The sequence below is a fragment of the Thunnus thynnus genome, chromosome 3, assembly GCF_963924715.1.
Source record: "Thunnus thynnus chromosome 3, fThuThy2.1, whole genome shotgun sequence".
Taxonomy (NCBI): Eukaryota; Metazoa; Chordata; class Actinopteri; order Scombriformes; family Scombridae; genus Thunnus; species Thunnus thynnus.
The window spans coordinates 30800595-30826206 of record NC_089519.1 but is presented as its reverse complement, the minus strand read 5'-3'; the positions used below and the strand labels follow the sequence as shown (position 1 = coordinate 30826206).

Here is a 25612-nt window from a genome sequence, read left to right as displayed (position 1 = left end):
TATGTGAGCATGTAAAATCATGTCCTTCACAGAATCATCAAGTACTTTTTTCTGGATTTATCATTTTACCAGTAATGTTGATTCCTAGATAAAGAACAAAATACACACTTGAATATGTTATAGAATAAAAGTGTTTACACTTAAGTACGGGCAGGTGTCAGTTGCCTCTGGTGTGATAAGCAACTTTTGAAGATGCATCACTTCCACAGTGCCTAAGAGAGATTGTTAAAAAGGAATATGAAGCGAATAACTTTGCATTAAAGATGAGGAAAAACTGTCCTGCCAGCAAAGGCAATATCTGAATTTCCTGAGGCGAATGTGAATGAAATGCAGACACACGGACAAAATGTGATTGCATAATGTGAGCGAGACCGAGCCATGGAGAATACAGTCATTTAGAAACACACACGCACACGCACACACACACACACACACACACACACATAAACAAACAATGATCCAATTTTAAGTAGAAGATTTTCCCCTGTAGCGCCAAATACTTTTACCACAAAATATCTGAAAGCGGTTGACTGAGTTTACCGATGCTCAGTCTCGTTTTGGAAAAATTCCAATTTTGATAGCTGTTCTCCACTTAGAGCGTGCAAAGGATAATTGGGCATGAAGCAGCTTGACAGAATAAGTTAAAACATGTCAGTTAATCCCTACCCGAAGAAGACAAGATGCTGCAGTTTAAGTGGAGAATAGTTTGAGCTTGATTGAGAAAGAGGAATCTTTGATGTTTTTTTAATTTGGTTAAAAGATCAGCGCAACAAACAAACAATTAGTTTTATTATCTTGAGCATTAAGATTCACTCAACCTTGGGGGTATAAATCTGTGGTAAATATTCTTGTGCAAGCGCAAGGTCCACTGGCCATTTGAGGAAGCTAGTTTCTGTGTTTACTGCAGGGTGTGATTCAGACAAATGTTTGAAATTATTCATGTAAAACGTTCATTTGGAAAGCTTTAGGAGGCTCAGCAGCTTGCCCTGATATACGTTGCTTTGCTCGAGTCCTTGTTTCCCTGAATCTCCATAACAGAGCCAGCAAGTTCAAAGTTAGCATGACCCTCAGAGCCATAATGGACTTATTTATGGGAAATACGCCAAGTTCAAATACACCAGAATTATCCTTATCAATTTTGACAGCTTTCGAAGAGCACACTGCCAACTAAACAGCAACCACCACGAACATCCCGATGGGGGTTAGCAGAAAACTCTGGGAATAGGTAAGTAAATAGACTGTGTTTACTATTTCGCCACCGTTTTTCATTATAAGTTTGTTGATTATTTCTCCTGATGAATCAATTGATCTTTTAGTTTCTAAATTGTCAGAAAATACTGCCCAACACAAATTCTCACAACACAAAGACACATCGTCAAATTGCTTGTTTTGTCCCACCAACAGTTGAAAACATTCAGGGTATCTAGGCTGTGTGCAGCTCCACTCCCAATGTGCCAGAATGTAGAGCTAATGGAAGCTTTTAACCACGAAAAAACTGAAGCATGCAAAGTGTAAAAATGTTATTAAATTAGTTTATTACTAAGGGAAATGTATGGGCCATTAACAGAAACAGCAGTGAATATTTTAAAATGAATGTGACTTTGAACTCATTGAAAACTTCATGTACGCTTGCACATGCAATATCAGCAACGATATTCACTTGGATGAGTTCATTGTTCGGATATAAGAATACTAAATATTTTCCCTCCTCTCTTTCTCTTTTAGGCCTCCGCGTTGTAAACAGAAAGGTCAGAGGCCATGGTCACGTGCAGTTCCCACGGAAACTGATTGACAGGTCTCTTGACTTTGCCCTGCTGACCTCTGCCCTCCTTGATCATCAGCTGGACATCCTCGTCGTCGAGGATACGGATGAGGTCGCCCTCGGGGTCGCGGTAGTTCAGGGCGATGTTGTCCACCTTGAAGACATTCCTGATGGAGGACAGAGAGAGAACGACATCTTCAAATGAATGAAAGTAAATGACATCACAGCAGTCAGACTCAGGTTTAAATCGAATCAAAAGTGTCCAAACGTAACTTCACAAAACAATCATCGCATAAGGATAAAAGAATTGTTGTTAATAAATGAAAATAAGCTTTTTGCTATGGTAGAGACTGAAGAAAGTAAGTAAGTATAATATGTTTAAATTATCTTTACAAACACATGTGGGGTGATAAAGTCAGAGACAAGCAGCCACGACCTCTCTGTGACAGGAACCGGCAAGATTCATGGGAACTGGAGTCTCACTTTCAAAAAACATGGTTCACTGATGCTCATTTTGCAATTTTGTTCAACTACAGTATCTCTATGTCTCTGTTTATGGCAACTGCAACAAAATCACTACATGTAACCAATTTTACTTTGCAGTGTCACTTTGCTGCTCACTCACTCACTCTTTATCAGCTGATAAAACCCTGATGGATATTGTGAGAACATATCAAAAGTGTAAGTGTTTTTAAATGGTTAAAAACTTCTCATAATAACCTTGCAAACTTAAAAACACAATTATAATGTGATGTAAGTTGATGTAATGTGATGTGACGAGACATGACTGTTTATTAAATTTACTGGTTTTATATCATTTTACACTATTTATAGTAGAGACATGTTATTATATTTCCATTTATTAAATTATCTGGTAGTTTTGCAACATTTTCAGTTGCAACACTCCTTCCTCGCTATTTTTTTGCTCTGTCCTTTTTCTTGTTTGATGTGACACAATCCCATCTTTGCTTTTCCAACTTACAATCTCTTCCACCACCACCACCACCACCACCCTCTCATCCTCCTGCTCCTCCTCCCCCTCCTCCCCTGCTCCCTTCATTCTCTCTCTCCCTTTATCAGTGCTAAGCCATATTAAAACTCAGGATCAGGGTCTCATCCATCCTACTCCAGGGCACAATAGGCCTGAACACAGGAAAACAATAATGAGCAGATAAGCAGTGGAAATGAACTGATTATGAATGGGGAGGGCTAATCATCGTAGCGCTCACCTATCTAAATTACCAGATAATGAGAGATAGAGAGAGAGGGAGAATGAAAGAGAAAAAGACAGAGAAAAACAGACAGTGTAATGAGCGTAAGCATTCAGTGATGGTGGTGCTGTGGGAGGGGAGGGGGGGGGAGTCGGCGGTCCCACAGAAGCTAATTTGAGTTGAGTAATTTTAGTGGTGATGATTGGCAACTGGCGATTTGCAGGTTTGCAGACCACAATTGGTAAATATGGCAGAGCAGGGTGGTGAATTAATAGACTTCTGCTCATCCTTGTTTGTTCTGGAATTTCACTGCAACCTCACACACAAAATACTGAGGGAGAAAAATGCTAAACAATGTGGTCACAAATGTCAGCAATCACCTTAGTTCATCAGTACATCTCCAGAGGAAACACTAGATATAGAAACCTGTTCCTTTCTGCATGTAGTTGAGAACAACATGCAACTGATGCGTCTTTGCTTTTAAGGAGACATGGCTGAACAAAAACATTCCAGCCACCGCCATTTAGCTAGACACATTCTCTCTCTGAAGAGCAGACAGAATAACATCTCTGTCTGGTAAGACCTGCGGGCTGGCCTGTGTGTCTATAACAACAAAGCCTGGTGTCAGGATGCTGTTGTTCTCTCTAAGCACTGCACAGCACTAGTGGAGCTCATGTTTCTGAAGTGCTGACCATAATATCTGCCGAGGGAATTCAGTTATTATCATTGTGACCGTGAATGTCCCCCCACATGCCAATGCTAAGGAGACTTTGAATGAACTGCACAACATCATCAGTGAGCAACAAACAACCCACCCTGATGGATTCTTCATTGTATTGAGGGATTTCAACCAAACCAACCTAAAGACAGTCCTGCCAAAGTTTTACCAACATATAAACCAGCTTATATGTTGGCACCAGCTCAAAGAAGGCATACAAGGCATCCCCATGCCACCACCTTGGCTCCTCAGACTGCATCTCTGTTATGCTAACACCTGCGTATACACCCCAGGTAAAACTAGGTAAGCCAGTAAGGAAACAAATAAGAATGTGGCCTGTGGGGAGCACCTCAGCATTACAGCACTGCTTTGAGACCACAGACTGGAGCATCTTCAGAGAGGCAGCAACCTACAACCACCATACTGACCTACATGAGTACACAGAGGCTGAGATGGATTACATCAACAAGTGCATTGATGACAGTTAGCAAGACAATAACTGTTCACTCCAACCAGAAACCATGAATGACAGGGGTGGTCTGCTCCCTGCTGAGGAACTAAGATGCTGCCTTCAGAGCGGGTGACAAGGTATCTCTCAGGACAGCAAGGATTAATCTGTACCCCCTGAAGATCAACAGCCACTTCACAGGCAACAGAGATACACCACCCCTGTGGCAGGGAATCCAGGCTCTCACAGACTACAAAGCTCCACCACAGGCCTGTGATAGTCACCCCTCCCTCCCAGACAAGGTACATGACTTCTATGCATGCTTTGAAGCCTCGAACATTACACCTGCCCTGAAAGCCCCGCCACAGCCCAATGAGCAGGCTCTGTGTCTCACCTCAGCCAGTGTCAGGAGAGTGCTGTCCAGGATAAACCCCTGCAAGGCTGCAGGACCAGACAACATACCTGGACACATGCTCAAGGACTGTGCAGAGCAGCTGAAAGATGTCCTCCCAGACATCTTCAACACCTCTCTGTGCCAGGCTGTTGTTCCGAAATGCCTCAAGTCTGTGACGACAACCTCTCCTTAAATGTGGGGAAGACTAACAAGATGGTCACACTTCAGAAGAGGCCGCACTGACCATCAATGAAACTGCCGATCAAGAGGGTCAGTAGCACCAAGTTCCTGGGAGTGCACACTGCAGACAACCTGACCTGGTCCACCAACACCATAGCTCTCAACAAGAAGGCCCGGCAATGCCTCCACTTCCAGCAGAGACTGAGGATGGTGAACACCCCCCAACCATCATGACCACATTCTAACGAGGCACCATTGAGAGCATTCTGGCGAACTTTATCACTGTCTGGTACAAGAACAGCAAACTCTCAGACTTTGTAGAGAATAATGAAAACCTCGGAAAGGATCATAGGTGTCTCTCTCCCTGCCTTAGCTGACATTTACAAAGCCTGGTGTGTCCAAAAGGCCTCCAACATAATAGCTGACCCCTCACACCCTCCCACTATCTCTTTCCACATGACTATGGCTGACCAGTGTATATCTGTTTTTGGTGAATGTATATCTGTTTTTTAGTTATTTTTAGTGACTTTTAGTTGTGTCTCATCTATTATATGTTGCACTGTAGAGAACGATATTTTGCTCCCATGTATGCCGAGCATGTACTACGACAGTAATAATAAAGAGCTTGAACTTAAATTTCGATTTAAATCACCATCTTTTGCAGTCTAATTTATTAAAATGGCTTCAATAAGACAGGTTAAATGTGTTATAAAGCAGAGGTCAGAGATTACCAGTCAACAATTAATATCTTTTCATTGATGTAATTCTGTGGCACAAAGGCCAATAAGTAAGAAACTGGAGGAAAAAACTCTTATATAGGAATATTAATGTGAATGCTGTGCAGAAATGTGAAGGTTTACATGCAAAAATAGTTAAATTGCTTTCATCAAATATGGTCTATTATCACTTTTTTTTGGAACGTGTGGGAATTCACTCACAAGTGTGAGGTTGCAAACAATTATTTTCAGTCAGCTTTTCACACCCAAAAATCTGATCCTCACATTTCTCTTAATCACTTTTTCCCACTTGAGTATAAATGCAATAAAAACATCACAAAAAATATACTTTTATATGTCCATTAAATTCTTTGCTTCTCCCTAAAAAGTGCTTCAACACTACAAAATAACTGAAAAGAAGTTAATAGAGGTCTGTCTATTCAAGAAACCAGTCTACACCTACCTCATTCGCAATATCAGGTCCTTGTACGTTGGCTGGATGGTGATGTCCTCTTGTACACACACATCTCTGTAAGTAAGAATAACACATCCATCTCCTTGAAGCACACTTTCTTAAAAACTGAATATGTGTTACTGTTTGGAGGACTGGCAGCCATTTCAAAGGATAATGCTGAAATTAAAGATTCACTCCTTAAGGTGTAATTCGCAGAGATGCAACAATAATTTCAGTTAGCGTATCCAGTACAAGGTTAAAACATACATGCATCTGAATGAAGGCAATTAAAATGTTGAAATCCCTTAACAAAGTAGAGTTACTTTTTGCACATTTATAAGTACAACTTTGCACAGTTGCACTTGTTATTTTGGAAACATGAACTATTAAGGAACAATTTATAACCCTTGCTGTAGAATGATTCATTTTTTATTTTGAGGACTTAAAATAATAATCTAAACATTTACAAAATCTTTTAGCCGTTAAAAGTTAAAAGTAAAGATCATTTTCATCCTGACATCTGGTGTGTATTTACAGAATTTGTGCATTGGTGAAAACTCAGAGTTTCCTTAACTTACAGTCATTTCCCCTTTCACTTATTAAATCTACACAGTCGTAATGTGAGTTAAAGAGGGCTGACTAACAGAATGATGACCCAAAGGCTAATCTTGTAATCCTTGCCCTATATCTAATATTCAAAGAAGGAGGAGAAGAGGAAGAAGAACAAGAAGAACAAGAAGAACAAGAAGAAGAAATGATACAACAAATTTCTGTATCAGGAAAGTTATTTTCACAATTTTTAAGCCAGGACTTGAGCTAAGTTAGTATATGGTTATACATATCAAATAAGTAATCACTCTCATACATCCTCAAACACACACACACGATCACACGCACTCACAGACTCACTCAGTCATTCATTTAAACAGACCTGGTGTCGACTCCGGAGGGGGTGAGCAGGTAGCAGCGCAGACAGCTGAAGGTGTTGCCTCTGGCCTCAGCTTCCGAGTCACTCTCTGGGAGGGGCTTAATGATCTTAACAAAGGATTCTGGGAAAATACCTGTCTGATTGTTCATTGTGCCCTGACAAGAAAGAGAAGAGAAGAGAATAGGAAATAAGATTGTAATAAATGAGTATAGTTCCACTAGGTAGAGTGATAAGGGACTGATGATGAGATGGGGTGGTGCTTTAAAGGAGAGAAACACAAGGAGGCATCTAGAGAGACATTTTCCTGACTAATTAGCTTGTTCATAATACGTTCCTGATATTACAAGCACTTAAGACAACTATACAGCCTTTTTACTATACCCCAGATGTCTGAGTGTCTGAGTTAGTTGGCATAAACACATAATAAGACCATCAAACAAACCATCCAGTGCACTCACACAGCAACAGATTGCAACAATTTTATGTAAAAAGGCACCGATCTTACCAGGCTACATTTATAATTTGGGACATCTCAACTGTTGTGTTGTACTTTCAACCTGTTTGCTTAAATTTAATTCATGTTAATTAATTTCATGGAAATAAAATAAGCGTTTACAGTATCCCATGCTGCAGATTAAAGGCATCAATAGTGAGAATGGCTGGTAAATATTTTTGACAACTGGAAATAATGACTGGGTCCTACACTTCCCATAATACAATTCAATATTGTGATGTCATTTGAGTATTTTTCTTAGACTTTACAAAGCGCATCCAGAGCCACAGAAGATGTTATTCAACTGTCATGGTGTTATTCAACTGGCTTTGATGTGTAAAATCACCGGAGTTCCCTTTTTAAGGCACAATGGATGGACAGTCTGAGCACACATGCTTTCTTCCACTAAAACCCTTCTGTGCTTTAACACCTCAGAGCTGCTCAGTACAATCAGCCTCTTCAGTGTTGGCCACTGAGCAGCTCATTTTACTCTTGGAACTGTTTGTTACCTCTCCACTTTGGTGTGTTTGAAACATTTACCTTGATGCACCAGTCAGCCAGTTGGATTTGTCACGTTTTCCACCCACAGCCACTCTGTCCACTGACTAAATCAAAGGCACTCAGTTAACTTTTCCCAAGTTGTAAGTGTTGCATTAACCTCATCCACCTCGAAAAAAAAAGTAATACTAGCATGGATGCAAAGTTGCCAACAAAGAACAACAAGGTAGCGTTTTTCAGTGTTGCATAATGATAAATAGACTATTGGTCTTTTCCAGGTTTTTTTTGGATCTCTCCAGAAAGCCAGGGGCAGGATAAGTGCATCCTCCTCCTCGATGTTGATTCTCACTCTCTCTCTCCCACCACATCAGCTTCCACCTCCTCCTCCTTTTCTCTCTCTCTCTCTCTCCCACTCACCCACTCCCGGCTTCTCTCTCAAACTCTATCTCAACACCTCACATGTTTTTATTAAACATATTTCCTGACCTTTCTTTAAGTACTCTGTGACAAAGCAGAATTTCTGCGACAACTGTTTGCCCATGTTCGACTGTTGCCTTTTCATGTTGAGCAGCTAATTAAAATGTCCCACATCCCGTTTTGGACGGCAACAAATTACACGTGGCACTTGCAGAGTGTAATCAGGACATTTTGCTCATTATGTAATTGTTCCTACAAAAGAAACTGGAGCAGGGCGGGGGCTTCTGGTTGACAGCATGCGTGACTAAGTAGCATGAGAGTATCTCTACAAACCCCTAAAAAGCTGCAAAACTACAATAAAAACATAGAAAGATACCTCAATGATTGCAAAAAAAAAGCAAAAAACCTGCACTCAGGAGTGATTACACAAGAGTTAGTAAAGAAGACAAAGAGAGAAGATAAGGCGCACGGGACAAACAAAACACAAAACGCGATGGCTGCTGATAAAAGCTTAGAACGAAGGCTCAAGGAGATGCCAAAGCAAATGACAGATGACATCTCAAAGCAAATAAGCGAATTAAGATCAGAATTTGAAAACTTCTCGGCCGAATCAAAAGAACTTTGAAAGGACATGACAGATATCCGCTCTGGCCTATATGACACTTCTGGCAAGCTCAGAGAAGCTGAATAGAGAATAAATGACTTGGAAGAGAGGGAGGTAACAACAAACGAGGCTCTAAAGTACCTGTTATGCGAAGAAAAGACAAGGAGGGATAAATTGGATTATCTGGACAATAAATCTCGGCAAAACAACCTGAGGATCTATCAAGTGAAAGGAGTTGAGGGGAATGATATGGTGGGTTTCGTTAAGAAACTTCCAACCGAGAAGCTGGGGATTTCACCCAAGCAGTCATTAATAGTAGCAGCACATCGTTCCCTTTTAAAGAAGCCTACAAAGAAAGAGGAAACTCTGAGAACCATAGTGGTTCATTTCCTACAATGGGAAACTCGCCAAAAAGTGCTACAGTATGCCTGGGCAAAGAGAGAGATATCTCTCAGAGACAGTCGGATTTATTTTGACAGAGACTACTCGGCAAAAGTGCAACAAGAGCAGAGTCTGCATGCATCAATAAGAAAACAACAGAGGTAAGAATGTAAAATCACACATCATTTATTCAGCTAAACTGAAGGTGTTAGAGAGGGGCATGCTACAATCTATGAGTCACCTGAGGGGGCAGCTGAACACCTGAGTGAGCAAGGACTTAAAAGTGACCTACCGCAAGCAAGCATCCAAAGAATCCTAAAGTCAACTCATTTCCTGAAAGAGCAAACGCAGCGGAGAAGAACAGACAGTGACAAATCTCCTCAGGGAGTTAAAGGTACGATCTAAGAATTTAAAAGACTGAGAGACTTATTTCAAACTGGTAAGCAGACTCAATGGGCTCTATACTGTTATGTTTTCGGTAATTCAGGTATTCCTGTGCTACCCTCTCTTGTCCAATAAGGACACAATTAATGGGTCCTGAAAGTGATTCTTGAAAGTGAAATTCCACGACTGGGAGAAATAACGTAGATGTAGCCTATTCAACCCTGGTGGAACATACACTGCAGGGTTATTTTCTTTTTCTTATTCTATTATTATTATTATTATTAGTAGTAGTAGTAGTAGTAGTAGTATTTTCCATTTACCATAAGCTTAGGCCATTTCCTGAAGTAGTGCCATTAAAAGAAGGCAATAATTTAAATTCCAGAGAACATACCTATACTTGGAAGGGTGATCATAGATTAGATCAGATTAGATTATTTTTTACCATTATGTCCTGCCATAGCGCAACACTATTTGGCTAAGTACACAGGGAAGCGTAGAATTAGTTATTATACCAAGGCTCAGAAATGTTTATATGTTCTTGCATGTGGTTGTTGACTTAAATTCTTATAAAACTGATTGTAAGATTGTCAAAAAGAAACAAAGAAACTTTAAAGCTGGTGGAACAGAAATTCTCACTGACATTTACCAATGAAACTCGCCTAATCACCTAAAATCACCTAATATAATATAAATGGCTGTAAAAGCCCTATCAAACATAAAAAGATATTACATCAACTCAAAAAAGATGGAGGGGATATAGCATTTCTACAGGAGACTAATTTAGATCAAACTGAAAATCAAACCAGATTACCCTATCAGATCATGCTTTAATATTGTTAATAATAGAAACAGGAAGGGAAAAGAGTAGAACACTATGAAACGCTATATTATCTGGAAATTGATGATACAGGAGAGAACAACCCAGTTATTATCTGGGAAGGTTTGAAAGATGTTATCCGAGGTGAAATCATCTACTTTTCATCCCAAGACAAAAAAGGAAAGGGATACAAAAATTAAGGATAAAGAACAAGCTCATAAAGCAAAGGGTGGAACTTACGAGCCAAATAAGAAAGGAACAAGCTCTGACTTTCACTAAAAAATATGATAGGGGGACACTATCACTAAAGATACTTTCTTATAAACTGAGAAAACAATAGACTAAATCAAATATTGTTTTTAAGAATAGTACTACAAATAAGATGCTAACAGGTAAACAGGAGATTGCGGAAGAGTTTGCTTAATGTTATAAACATTTATGTAGTTCAGACAAAGAAGAAGTTCAAACTCAGCTGATAGATTATTTGCAAGATTTGAATCTGGCACAAATGACCGATGCAGAGGGTCAAAGCCTCACCGCACCAATTACTATCAAAGAGATATTAAAAGTGATTCAGGGACTAAAGCCAGTCATGAGCCCAAGCAGTGATGGCTTAACTGGAGAAGTCTATAAAGGAGTTCAAAGTACAACTTACACTTATTTAACATAAAGCATTTGACTGTACATAAACAAATGGGATATGGGCAGATCCATGGTGTAATTCCATAATAACAGTTATACATAAGAAGGGTAAGGATCCATTGCAATGTGAAGGATACAGGCCTATAACTTGTTACTAAATATAGACCAAAAGCTGCTAAGCAGTATACTAGCCAACAGGCTTAGATCAGACAGGATTCATTATAAATAGATAATTATCAGGTAATGTTAGGTGTACACTGAACATAATAGAATATGTCCAGAAAAACAATAGACAGGCTCTCATACTCACCCTTGTTGCAGAGAAGGCATTCGACAGAGTGGTCTGGCCTTTCATTTTTGAGACTTGTTGTAGCTTTGGCTTTAATAACATCTTCATTTCTTGGTTGCAGGCTATATATGGAATCTCAAAAGCTCAGGTGAGAATTAATGGAACACTATCGAGTCCCTTTGAGCTTAGAAGAGGCACAAGACATGGGGATCCACTCTCGCCTTTAATTTTTGCTTTATGTATTGAACCACTGGCAGTGAGAATCAGGAGAAATGAAGAAACAGAAGGGGTAGAAATTACAGGTATACCGCATAAACTAGTGTTATATTCAGACGACGTCATCCTATACTTAACAAAACTAGAAAGTACTCTTCCAGCCGTATCAGGGTATAAATTGAATATGCAAAAATGTGTAGAGATAAGTTTGGGAGACCCTATCTCTACAGAGCTAAAAAAATGAATACCCATGGAAATGGGATGAGAAAAAGTGTAATTCTTAGGCATAGAAATACTTAGGAATATGGATCACCTGTATAAATCTAACGATGACCAACTACAAACCAGAATTAAACAAGACTTGAATGGATGGAGTTTAGTCCCTTTGTCATTATTGGGAAGGATTGACACCATCTGAATGAATATTATGTCTATTTAAGGCATTACCTTTTTATTTCAGTCCAACTACATTAAGGTGTTGGGATCAAATGCTACTTAAATTTGTTTGGGACAACAAAATTAAATAACTTGAATTGGCCAAAAGGAATAGGGGGCTGGCTCTCCCCAGTTTGCAGACTTATTATTATGCAGCCCAAATACAGATAATACAAATATGGCTACATGATGACATACAGGCAAAATGGAGGTCCATAGAGCTGTCCCTATGCAAAGGCATGGGAAAACTCCTGCCATTCCTTGGAAAGACTTCTGCTATGAGAAACACTGGTTGGGAGAGCTAAATTAGCTGAGTGCACTTGATCTGCTATGCCCAGTGGGCCCAAAGGAGACCATGGCCTTGCCTGGAGCTGCACCAGAGAGGAAACATCGAAAGCGGTGCAACAGGACGTGGAAGTGGGGCAAGCGCAGAGTGCAAGCTAGGCTAACTTAACCCATGGTTAACCCAAGGTTAACCCATACAAACTGGCAGTTCCAACAATAATGTTGCCTAATGTTCTCTGGACAGCAAAATGGATTATAAACTCCCCCATCAGTGCCGGTCACTCGTTGACATGCAAGAACTGTCTACATCGAACTGAGACATGTAATTTTCTCTCTACATGCTTTTGTTTTGTTTTGTTTTTTTTCTCTTTTAAAGGGAATTTTTAGATATACAGTATATTGTTATCCTTTCTGTTGTTGTTGCACTGCTGTGGGCTGAGAGGAGCAGCATTTTGTTTTTTTTGTGTATGCAAATACACAAGAAAATGATAATAAACTAAATCTTGAAAAAAGTCAAAACAAAAGATAGACAACAAATGGTTTAAAAATACACTTACAGCCTGGAATAAAGTAAGGAAGGAACTAAAGATTCATAATGAACTGCTGGTATTGAACCAAGAGAACAAAGAGAAAGGCATTTAATTTGATTTGGAATCAAAAGGGCTGAGCATATTTGGACAGTTCATAGACAACAAAGGAATTGAGCAATTTGAATCATTACAAAGATAATATGACTTGCCATATTCTCATTTTTTAAGACACTTACAAGCTAGAAGCTATGTTGAGAATAGTGATATACAGAAGAAAACCATCACAGACCTTCACCCTATGACAGTTTTTGGTCAAAAATTACGAGTGTGTGAATGTTAAGCATCAAATCTCATTACTATATAACATCTTGGCGAGTGATAACAAACCAGAAGAACTGAGTGAAAATATAAGATGGCAAGAAGAACTTGATTTAACTTTATCTAAAATTGATTGAGAAAATATATTTCTATCTTCAAATAAGACTCAGCTCTGGTGAGAATATGCATGAAAGTTTCAGATGAGATATTTTGTAACAACTGTTCAACAAGCTAAATTCCAACATCAGTATCACCAAAAGGCTGGAAGGACTGTGGAGAAAACCCTGCTGATTACAGACACATCTTCTGGTATTGCCCTGTTTTGAAAATGTACTAGAAAAATATCATTTATGTTTGGAAAATGGACCTAAAAATTAACCATGAGTTAATTTTGCAAGGAAAAATGCCAAAGGGGATAGTCTGAACGGAAGACAAGTATCTTATTAGAATATTAAGTATAACTGCTCTCAAACTTATAACAAAAACTGGCTTCAGAAACTAGGCCCTTGTGTAAAAATAACACAAGATATGAAGATATTGCACCTCAGCTTAACAAAAAGTATAGTAATTTCATCAGACAATCAGACAGCCAATAGATTGTTATTGTATAAATAGATATTGGGAGGAGTAAACAACCAAACAGGGGGAGCACATCCTTTTATCCTTCTCATCCTTTTTAAATTAATCATTATTAGTATCAACATTATTGTCATGTATCTATCTATTTATTTATTTCTGTGATTTACCTCTCTCTTTCCAGTTGTATTATGTTTGTATATGAATATTGATTGGTTATTTAATTTGTACCCTGTTTTTTTTATTTATTAGAATTTCCCTAATGCTGTACAGCATGTAATTTAACTTGTACCATTGTGTGACCTGCTTTCAGTGGGGGGGGGGGGGGGGGTGGGGGGGGGGTGGGGGGGTGAAGGAGGTTAATGATGCAATAGGCAAGAGAAAGACCTATGAATAGTATGAATTTGAATGTATACATGGATGAATTGTGGGGATTTTAAGGTGTGTGTGTGTGTGTGTCTGTGCTGCATGCTGTTGTTTGTCATTCTTTTATCCTTTTTTTCTTTGTTATTTACCTTGGTTATATATCACTATGTTATCTCACATCTTGAAAAAAAAAGAAACTGGAGCAGAGCACTACAGTCACCTCAGTGAAGTTACTCTGTGGTCACTGTACGAGGCTGCTGCCATGTGGGGAAGACATATTTTTAAAAAATCTTCTTTAAGTGTTATAATATTCTGTAATTAATGTTAAAAAAATGTGACTGCTGCAACGTGTGAAGGAACTGTTTGCGTATTACCTTTGTCACTTATTTGGCAGATGTTTGATTAAAAAAAAAGTTTGTGGGTATTAATATGCTGTTATAACACCCTTCACTCTTCTTTGGAGGGTTTTCCACAAGATTTTGGAACCTGGCTCCAGGAATTTCAGCCGTAAGAGCATTAGTGAGGTTAACACAAATTTTTATAGATAAGGTCTGGCTCACAGTCAGTGTTTTGATTCAACCCGAAGCTGCTAGATGAGGTTGCGGTCTGGACTCTTTTCAGGCCAGTTCACACAAGTTCTTCCACACCAAACTCCGGACACTGTCGGTGATCTTGTGTCGCAACGATGGATGCGGTACATGAACTCTTTCAGGTCACAACAAAATCTCCTTCTATTCTTCTACTTCTCTCCTTTTCTGTCAGTCCTTATTAATTAATCCCCCACCTTTCATCTTTCTGTTCCCCTCTATCTCTCTCTCGTCTGTCTGTGTTTTCTTCCTCTCTTATCTTTGCATCCCTCCTCGGTTGCAAGCACTTTTCCCCGTCTTCCCTTTTCCCTCTCTGACTGTTCCCTATCTATCCCTTTCTCCATCTCTAGCCCTTTCCTTGTCTTTTCTTCCAACACTCTTCTCTTTCCTCTTTCTCTCTGTCTCACTCAATATATCTCCTTTCTTTCTCTTTCTGTTTCTCTTTTTCTATCTTCTCCTCCACCACTTCTCCAATCTTTCCCATTCCTACCTCTCATCCTCTCTCATCTCTCTTTCCCTGCCTTCTACTCTCCCACTCTTTCCATCCCTCCCTCCCTCCTTCTCTCCCTTTCTCTTTCTTTTTCTCTCCCCCTTCCCTCTCCCATTGCCTCTCTCTCTCTCTCTCTCTGTCTATTCTTACCTCCAGCCAGTCCGAGTTGACTCGTCGCAGCAGGAAGATCACCTCTCCCCTCTTCAGGTTCAACTCCGCCTTGCCGTTGCCGCGAAAGTCAAACATCGCCTGGGATACACACAAACACACACACACACACACACACACACACACACACACACACACACACACACGTGAGTGAGAGGAGAGAGAGAAGAGAGAGGAGAGAGACGGACACACTCAACACAGAGAGAGACGAGACGGTGAGAGCGGACAGGTAGGACTGAACACACTTTTTGCGCGTGCTGATAGAGAATGATTGAGTGTGTTTAAGTGTCTGTAAGTGAGAGAAAGAGAGAGAGAGAGTGAGAGATAGAGGGGGAAGCTACAGAAGACAATGATCATTGTTTTAGCTTTTTTAGTAAAGATTTGTGAAGAAAGGAGAGATGTGATGAAGAAAGGAGTCAAGTTTGGAGCATAAAAAGATTTGTGTATGAGAGAGAGAGAGAGAGCGGAGGGATGGGAAGGGATATTATTAGACAAGAATCATTTTCATGTTCATAGACTGTACTTGCTTTTTTTCTGCTTTGTAATAATACTGATTAATCCATGTTGGTGTATGAGAGCGTGTGTGTGCAAGTTAATGCAGATTAGTTGCAACTATTGAGCATCTTGATTATCAATTAGTATGTTGATTATTTTATGAGAACGATGAAAGATCTGGTCTGAGGAATCGTCCTTGATGCTCATTTTGTCTGACCAACAGTCCAAAACCTAAAGACGTTCAATTTAAAATGTTATAAAACTGAAAAAGGCTGCAAATCCTCTAATTTCAGATGAGCACAGGAAAAAGTTTAGCATTTTTGCTCTACAAATGACTTATAATAATTAAGTTGACTAATCCGTTCATTAGCAAATCACCTCAGCGCTACTTACATTTGTGGAGGGAACACTTATGTATGTAAATGTGTGAAAGTGTACGTGAGTGGGATGAGGTAAAAAGCATATATGAGGAGTTTTGAAAAGTGGTTCAACCTGAGGAGATGCTGTCAGATGCCCGGCAGAGTTGAATTTACATTTAAAGTGCAGCACAGTAGAGTCATTACCAGTGCTTTAAACCTATTCCTGTGCTTTTGCAAAGAGACTCCTCCAACGGATGGATGATAAAGCAGCCTGTTAGACACACACACACACACACACACACAAGCTAAGAGGCACAGTGCTACAACAATCTTTTCAGTGTATTAGAGCTTGTACTGTGCAATGACAAACTGAAATGCAAACACATGTGCTCACTCTTGCCGCTATTCAGTTGCGCAGACAAGTGCTAAGCTACATACATACACTTAATGTTATTGATATCTATAGAAGAGAAGAGAGACAGAACGAGAGAATGAAGATCACAGTATGAGAGCGATCGCACGAGAAGGGGAAACTGACAGAGTTGGAGAAAGACTCATAGAGGTAGAGTAAGACTAAAAAAAGAATTAGGAGCAGTTAAAGCAGTGGGAGGGAGGTGAAAAAGAGGAGGAGGAGGAGGAAGAAGAAGAAGAGAAGGAGATAAGAAAAGTGAAAGTTAAACATAAGTGCTGCAGAGGGCTGATAGATCACTGCTGTCTTCATGTGGTGGCTTCACAGCGAGTGAGGAGCTGCACTGTATGATAATGCTCTCAGGACAATGAGTGAGTGAGTGAGTGATAAAGAACCCAAGCTTTCACATACCATGGGGGCCAAACGGGATAAACTTTAAGTTATAATGCTTAAAGCTGCAATAATCACTATTTTTACATTAACCATGGAAAAAATGATTACTCACAGTGACCAAGCTACAGAAATTTGAGTCTGCAGTCCCCCTCAGATGTAGAGTGTAGCGAGTGTCTTTAAGATCATTGTTTTGGTTTTACGGCTTTGCCATTTTGGTTCAGTCTCACTGCTCTCATCAGTGTCACTTACACATAAAGAAGGCAGAAAGGTCTAATAAACCCACTATATGCTTCCTGCCCAGCACCAAACAGCCAGTGAACACAATAGAGCATTTAACAGCTAAAGACCCAGATATTTCTCTCAGGAGTTGCTAAAGGAGAGTGACTAATGGATTTCCATTCATCAAGTGTCCAGAAATATGACTCTAAATTAGGGGTGCTCAATATGTTGAGTGCGATCGACCAGTTGATTGCAAAGGCCATGCGGGTAGATCGCGTACCATTAAAAAAAAACACATCTTTTAATATCAGATTTTTCAATTTTTCATCCCTCCTCATTATGGCATCTGCCACTAGACTGACATAAAGAGCAGCAAGTCTGCTGCTGATTCAGCATTTTTAACAGATCTGACTAACATGTTGAATGAGTTTAGTTTAGAGCTGCGAGGAAAAGACAAAACTGTGGTCGACATCATCAGCTCAGTGAACGCTTTCAAGTGAAAACTACAACTGCTTTCTTCAAAGTCGCAGCGCCACAATTTGGGGAACTTCCAAAAAAAAAAACACATCTGAGGTGGAGAAGAAGGGAAGGGAGGTACGCAACTTGACAACTTGACAGCAATTTAAATCCTGCAAAGGAGAGGCGGACTCCCATTGAAAGAATACTTCCCTGATTTAGCATTGAACATTGTCAGACTCACACTCATATCTTCTTGTTTATTCTATGCATTCTTCTTCCTTGTCAACATTGCTTATATTACCCACAATGCAACTCGACTCAATTGACTTGACTGTACAGATTTGGGTGTGTTATGATAGTAGTGGCTAATGTAATGTCAAGCCGCTAGCCTCAAAGAGAGATGAGGAGTGGACTACAGAGGTCTGGTAACCTCATCTATTTCTAACTCCCCGACTTTATTCATTTTCAGACTTGTAGTCTTCAGTCCCAACTGACGCTGACTCAAGTGACTCACGGCAAATTATCAGATTTTGCACTGCTCCCTATGGAGACACAGAAGGCTTTATATGACTTCTTTCACAAAAGCAGTAGTGCTCCTAAAGACCTGTAAACAGACTTTGACACACAAATTTACCCTTAAGAATTTAAAATACTACTTAGAGAGACAATTGGGCTACTGGTGGAAAAAAAGTATGAAAGATTTTTTTTTAATATGTTGAAAACCTTAAGACTTTAAAGTACATGTGCAGAGAGAGTGTGATGATGTGCGTGTGTCGTGCACTAATAAATGAATGAGTGAGCGAGCCCGTGCATGTGTGTGTGTGTGTGTGTGTGTGTGTGTGTGTGTGTGTGTGTGTGTGTGTGTGTCCACAGAAAATGAGACACGGCTAGTGGCAGATTAATGAAGCTGGGGAGAAAGGGAGCTGGCTGGATTAACAATCCGTTGAGATTACCCTGACCCTGAGGACACACACGCACACACACCAGCACACACACACCAGCACACACACTCTCTTTGCGCTGCTATTTTTAATGTATTATTCCAGACACTATTTTATTATACTGTTGACCTGCTGCTGGCTGTAATTTATAGATGATGTGAAAATGTGTTTGAAGGCGATAAGCTACTATCTCCAACACAAACACCAAATATGATGTGACAAAGCAATTCCCCTCTCGCTATATCTCCTTTAATCTCTTTCTCTCTCTCTCTATCTCCATCTCCTCACCATCATTGTTCCACTTCTCTTTCCCCTTAACTTTTACTTGTCTGTTTCTTACACTCTCTCTGTCTTCATGTGTGTCTCAAGGTGAGTTACGAGGTGTGATGAGGGTGAAAAAGGAAAAAAACATCAAAACCAGTGGTTTGAAATGTAACAGTGAAACATTTTACAAGTATTCACATTGCAAAAAACTTTACAATTTGCTCAGTGCATGAAATTGTAGAAACAGAACCACAAACAAACACTTAGACACTGTTCAACACAATCTGTTGTGTTTGTGTTAGCCAATTTCCTTAATTTTGTCTTGTTTTGCCCTAATCAATCAGTAACAAGTGATGTATCTGTCCCGCTAATGTCATTTTTAGTCGACACGGAAGCAGTCATTGCAGTTACTTGGCGCAGTTAACTTTAAGAGATTTAAGAGTTGTTAGCTCTGTAAATTGACTTACAACAACCTGAACAGCTGCGTCCATCTCATCAAAGCTTCCACAATTTTCTATCGCTATTTTTATGGATGTAGCTAGGTAGCCAGTTACTGTATGTAGGAAAATTAGGTCCTCCAGTTTTAATCTCTCTGACAAAGCTCTGATTGATAAACTGTTTTACCAACCTGGGAAACAGTCATCATGAGCACAACACCAGACAACATTGGACCTGTTGCTTAAACAAATCTAATAAGAGCGCAGCAATTCAAAGATATTGAATCAAGCTGTTACAGTTTGGCCGGATGTCAAGATTGGTGTCTCCATCCAAAGTGTTTTACAGACTAACAAACAATGCAGTTCTCAGGCATCGCTTGAAATCAAAGAGAAAGACGTTTATTCTGTGATTCAGCATTTTGCAACATTGCTAAAAAATCATGCAAGATGAAAACTACCATAGAAGAAGCAGAAAGATACATTTCTCTACCTCCAGCATTAACAATAGACTAGAATGGCATGTAGTAATATGTGAGTTATATGAGCCTCCTCAATTACGTTTTCTGGTAAATTAACTAACAATGTGAACTCGTTTTGTCTCCTGTCACTATGCTGTAGTTTCTCCAGGGCAGGTATTTTGTGTCAGTGTACCGCAGGTGCCCACTAAAAGGCAGATCTCTAAATGTAGCCACACAACCCTTGGGTTCAGCCAGCCACAAGAGCAATCATCTAGTACAATTAGACTGGCGCCGACCCCGCCTTAATGAGCTTGTTAAACCCTTGGCTCGTTAGTCTGGCAATAGGGAGGTGGAAATGAGAATTGAGGGTTTTTTTCTCTTCCTGACGTTTAATGAAATTGCATTTTTTTTTAACTAGATGGCCCACTTTCTATAAGGCCCGAGGACCATAGGAGGATATTCATATGTACAGATCAGTGTGTGTACTGGGATTGTGTGTGTGTATCTGTGCAGGTGACTTCTGCTTTTCACCTGTCACACAGAGACAGTCTATTCTGGCATAACCTGAGTCAAAAACATTTACTGTTGAGCAATTTATGTATTGATTGTGAACATTTTGCATGCATGAAAACATCAGTGGGTATACTGCATTATGATAATCCAACCTGAAACTGATTCATGCAATTAAGTGTAGGTTCTTCCTTGTTGTAAGCAGTTAAAACATTTGAATTACAACCAAGTTTTTTCCATTTTCTTGGCAAAATTCTAAAATCTTTACCAGCTAGATGTTAAAATTTCTTCATCAGTTAGTTACTAACTTTGTCCGTCTTTTCTTTGCTGCTGGGAAGCTACCATACAGTCGGTTTGTTGGTTTATTGGAGAGCGTTTGCTGCAAACAGCTGCCAGAGCGATGAGACTGAACCCTTCAATTAATGTGCTGTGAGATCAAAACACTGTTATACAAGGTGTTAAAATACTCAATAGAGCCGCATTGGGTGCTAAATCTTTGCAGGTGTTGGGAGTAAAATAAGTTTGAGAAACACACACACAAATATTCACTTGCTGGAACATCAAGGTATCATTTTTACCTTTATATTCAATGTTTAAACTATATGCATGTCCACAAACATATCCGCTGAGGTGGTAAAAAGCAATGACACCTGCTAAATCTGTGCATATTTCACCACAGTGGCACACATCCACATGCACCAGTGATCCTGCTTCTACGCAGTTTTCATTTCATTTAGTACATTTAAATGAACTGGGTTGCATTGTCATATTTCTTCCTGGTGAGGATATAAACGTACCTGCATATCAGCCTTTTTTTTTTTTGCTCTGGTACATCCTTATCTAAAATAGGATCTAATTTCTGCTTTAATGGCTCTCGCTGCAAAAGAAGAAAGGTTGCGCCTCAGTCGATTAATATCTGCTTGATTTTCATTTTTTTAATTTTATGGGTTTTTCTTGCATTTTTGCACTCCGTCTCTTTTCCCCCTCCGCCTCTTTTCTTCTCCTTTATCTATCCCTGCTTCTTTGTCTGTGTGTCTCCGCAATATATATATTTTTTTACATCAGACAAACGAGCCCCCCCCAGCTCATGCATTGTTAAAACCTCATGTTAACCAACAGCAGTCTGTCCCATTGACCTTGTTTGAAGCTCATAGTGCCACAGCCAACAACAATTACTCATCACACTGTTTGGGGTTAAGCCTGAGCTAATACCAAGTGGAGTGGAATGAAGTGTTGTAGTGTAAACGCTTGCACCAGCTCTACTGTGACAAATGCCCGTGCTCTCCTCTTATCCATCAGGCTCAAACCAGACATTGATCACTATTTGGACAGAGATTAACAGCAACTTCCCTGTGCTGAAAAAACACACGGCAGGACTCCGCGCAAACATACATTAACATGGCGAGGAGCACTCTTTTTTTTTTTTTTTCTAGAGAGAAAGAGAAAGAGCTAAAATAAATGTTGAGTAGGCTGGCAGCTTCGTGAGTAGAGTACACCAATGTTTTACTTCTGTGTGGGAGAGAGGGGAGGCAGAGACAGAGAAAAAGAGGGAGAGGAGAGTAAAATGGAGTTGCTGCTCTTACTTTGGCAATAAAAGACCACTGGAGTGTTCAGAGACGGATACAGTGTGTGTGTGTGTTTGTGTTTGTGTGTGTGGACAAACTGCACCCCTCTCTGTGTAGTGCAAGGTTAGGAAAAGTTAAACGCTTTTGCAAGGGGATAAAGCACACATAGTTCAAGGGCTGCAGAAACAGACACTTCACCTGCAGACATGTACTCACACGCGTACAATATATGGGCTCATCACACACACAGACACTGGAACTGCAAAAAATCTCCAGTTTATCAAGTCATTTCTGTCTATAACTAAATTCTGAAACCTTACATTTTACACACGTGAAAAAATCAGCTAGTGCAGTGAGAATATTTCAACTTCTGTCCAATAGAAATCAGCAAGTTTCGAGAATTCTTTAGAAATTAGTAACAGATTAAGAATGGCCGCTTTGTTACACTCAAGGAAAATTTAGATTTTTGAAAACTACTTTAAATAAGTTGATTTGTGCTGCAAACACATTAAAAAAAACTTGTTTAAAGCTACAATATGGTGTATACACATCCCAAAATATTGTATCAAGTCCACTGGCAATACAGCAAAAACAATTATTATTTGTGTTTAAGCTGACATAGTTGATGGTAGAGCTCAGTCTAGTACCAGTGCTGGATCAGGTTAACTATAAATATATATATGGACTTTCTTAGTCACATACTGAGTATAACTAGTGAAAACATAATCATAGCTGTACTAAAAAAATCTTTTTAGGAGATTCAAATCAATGTTTTGTCACATTTCTCTAGAAGAGTCTTTTTAAATAAAATTAAATGTATATTATGGACAAAAATGACTTCATAACAACACACACACACACAAACATTATACATAAACGTATTTTTCACACACTACAATGCACTTAAATAGATCATAACAATAGTGCTGCATTTGTCATCCATCAGTCTGACTGTACTATCAACATTACTACTCCCACACAAACATTATTACACACAGTGACTACAAGGCATTGTTTATATACTTTAAAAATAGACTTATGTTTTATGTGTGTGCTCATGTACTAATAGCTTTTAAAAGGACTGATTTTGGTTTTATTTGAGTTTACCTATACTGACGTGCTATATAAATCAAACTGCATTGCCTCGCCTCAGATCAATGAGTGTGTTCAAGTACAATAGTGTGTGTATGTGTGTGTGTGTGTGTTTAAAGGACAATCTAGCATTGTGCTGACCAGACAAAAAACACAAGCCATTTTTCGCCTCCTTGAAGGGCTTAATTGGCAGTTCATTACTACTTTAACCTCTGACATGCCTGAAAACTGTCCTACACACCTGAACCTGAACCTTATTAGCTACAAATCTTCAAAACACATATCTTCTAGGCAAAATGCCTGCATATGAACAGAGTTTCCATTTCCCTTTTTTTTTATGGCATCAAGGCGGAAGGTGTGAACAGAATAAAAATGAGAGGATGTGAAGGAGGAGAGGAGGAGGCGTAAAGAGGGATGAGAGATGGTCGCAACCTTGGAAAGAGACAGAGGGAGAGGAGAAGAAAAGGAAACAAGGACAAACTTAAAGGTTGTTCAAGGGGAGGGGTCGGGACGGAAGGGAAAGAGAGAGAAGGAGAGAGGGAAGCTAATAGGAGAGAAGAGATGGATACAGAAATTAAAAAAGGAAGTGAAGCGGGGCGGGAACTATTGATGAGGTCAACGGAGTCACAGGCTAGATGGAGGAGAAAAAGTGTGACACAACACTTGACAAATTAAGTCATCCTTATTGATTTGTCACATCAGTCGATATGTTTGTGTATGTTGTTTCTTTTTTAGTGTGTGTTTTTCCATGCCGAGCCTTGCAAAGTAATGCAGTCCCATGGGCAGGACTTGTGTGTGTGTGTGTGTGTGTGGCTGTCATGAGTTGCGGTAACGCCAAGGGTGCTGACAGGATCATATGATATTTTTTTAGGTGATGTAGTGCATATTGCGTGGTTGTTTGACTGAAATGTTGTTCCTCTGTGGGTGGCCATGGAGATTGCAACCAAGGCAACAACAACAACAACAAAAAAAAAATGTAACCACACATACCTCGGCCCTGGGGGAGGAGAAGAGGTCCATATTCGGTTTGACTGTCTTCCTAAAAGACAAAGAAAGAGAGAGACAAGAAGACAGATATAAGTGAATATGCAGTCTGCAGGTGGGATCGATAACAGGATGCATTATCCTCTATAATGACGTCTAAATTGAACCATTTTAGGCCTTTCAACGTCTGGAAATTTGACCTCCAATTAAAGCTGCTGTCAGAGCCAATCTGTGTATTTTTAGCCATGTTTGCGGCGTGGCTTTAGGGATGGCAATGTCAGTCTGTCAGTCCTTCCATCACTGCAGTCTAGACTGAAATATCTCAACAACTATTGGGTGAATTGCCATGAAACTTGGCACAGACAGTAATGTTGCCCAGATGACAAATCCTAATAATTTTGATGATCCCCTGACTTTTCATCTACCAACATTATCAGGTTAAAATTTCAATTAGGTGATCAAAAAATAATGGCATCAGCTGTGCTTTATGTTTAGTGCTACTTAGCAAATGTTAGCATGCTAACACGCTAAACTCAGTTGGTGAACATGTTAGCATTTAGCTCTAAGCACTGCTCTTCCTAAAACACAGCAGCTAACATGGCTGTACTCAATGCACAACCAAAATGCATCATCTGCACATTTCAAGAAAATAAGTTCAATGGCCTCTAAGATTCTACATTTAAGTTTAAGAATGTTGAACTCTAATTAAAAACATATGTTCTTTATGCAAGAACACAAAACTTATTATCTCTTTGTCAACATTGGACCAATTTCTGGTCCAACTTTTTTAATCTTTTTGTAAAAAAATATGGAAGATGAGACTTAAACTCTTAATATCAAGAAAATACAGCCAGTAGTTTAATGGTGCAAGGAAACTCTCACTGAGGTTGAGTAAAACTTATCATAAAAAAGTAAAAGTAAAATATTGGACCTATATGACAAAATGCATCTGGTAGCACAGCTCTGGGACAATGACAGAAACTTGCAACATTCAGAAGAGGAAATGTCACAGTTCCTTATAATATCCTAACACACAAACTAATTATATGTCCATATGAGTGAAGGCAGATCAGATGCAAGAGGAGAGGAAGTAATGAGAGTCTATCTTTGCCTCATTTCCTGTTGAGAGTCCCCCTTTACCACATCTTCTGCTGGTGTAACCTGACCACATGGAAATGGGCCAATCAGGAGCCCCAATTGCCGTTATGAATGAGGAAGTAGACCATAAAAATGGTAATAAGTCTCTGTGGGTTTTTCCTCAGTGCCAAATTTATGTGTTCTCGCCTCCATCTCTTTCTCACTACTTAACTCTGACCATTTACGATGTGAAGGAGAGTTGATAAGATGTGAGGAATCCAAGCTGCACTTATTTGCCAAATGGGACATCATAACTCAAGACAGATTTTAATCTTATACCAAATATTTATGATGTGCTATACAACTGTATCACCTGTCGCTGGTCTTGTAGGTGATTGTCCTGTATTTTACAGCCTTGCAAGTGCTGCTTTTTCCCTGTAAAAATGATCACTTACTTACTTACACTCTTGTACACTAAATTTCACAAGCTGAAGTGATTTCAGCCATCAAGTAACTTTACATGTTGTTACATTTATAAAAATTTCAGTACATTATAAGATAACTGACGTTCATTGCCACCACAGAATATCTAAAACATTCAGTTACAGTCCTTTCTCATCAGTATCCAGTTAGTGAGCACAGT

The 25612-nt window shown here is 39.5% G+C and overlaps 2 protein-coding genes across 2 annotated transcripts in view; one reads left to right on the top strand and one right to left on the bottom strand.

The window, feature by feature from the left end:
- Nucleotides 1-1518: 1518 nt before the first annotated feature.
- ncf4 (neutrophil cytosolic factor 4) overlaps nucleotides 1519-25612 on the bottom strand; it is a 36578-nt gene continuing 12484 nt past the window's right edge. The window contains exons 6-10 of the mRNA XM_067585373.1: nucleotides 23899-23947; nucleotides 15290-15388; nucleotides 6815-6966; nucleotides 5893-5958; nucleotides 1519-1929 (exon numbers count right to left, since the gene is read on the bottom strand). Coding sequence (XP_067441474.1) covers nucleotides 1722-1929; nucleotides 5893-5958; nucleotides 6815-6966; nucleotides 15290-15388; nucleotides 23899-23947 — 574 coding nt within the window. The 3' untranslated portion in view covers nucleotides 1519-1721. The remainder of the gene's footprint in view (nucleotides 1930-5892; nucleotides 5959-6814; nucleotides 6967-15289; nucleotides 15389-23898; nucleotides 23948-25612) is intronic.
- pvalb7 (parvalbumin 7) overlaps nucleotides 15478-25612 on the top strand; it is a 40763-nt gene continuing 30628 nt past the window's right edge. Inside the window, exon 1 of the mRNA XM_067585378.1 lies at nucleotides 15478-15536. The gene's annotated coding sequence lies outside the window, so the exon portion shown is untranslated. The remainder of the gene's footprint in view (nucleotides 15537-25612) is intronic.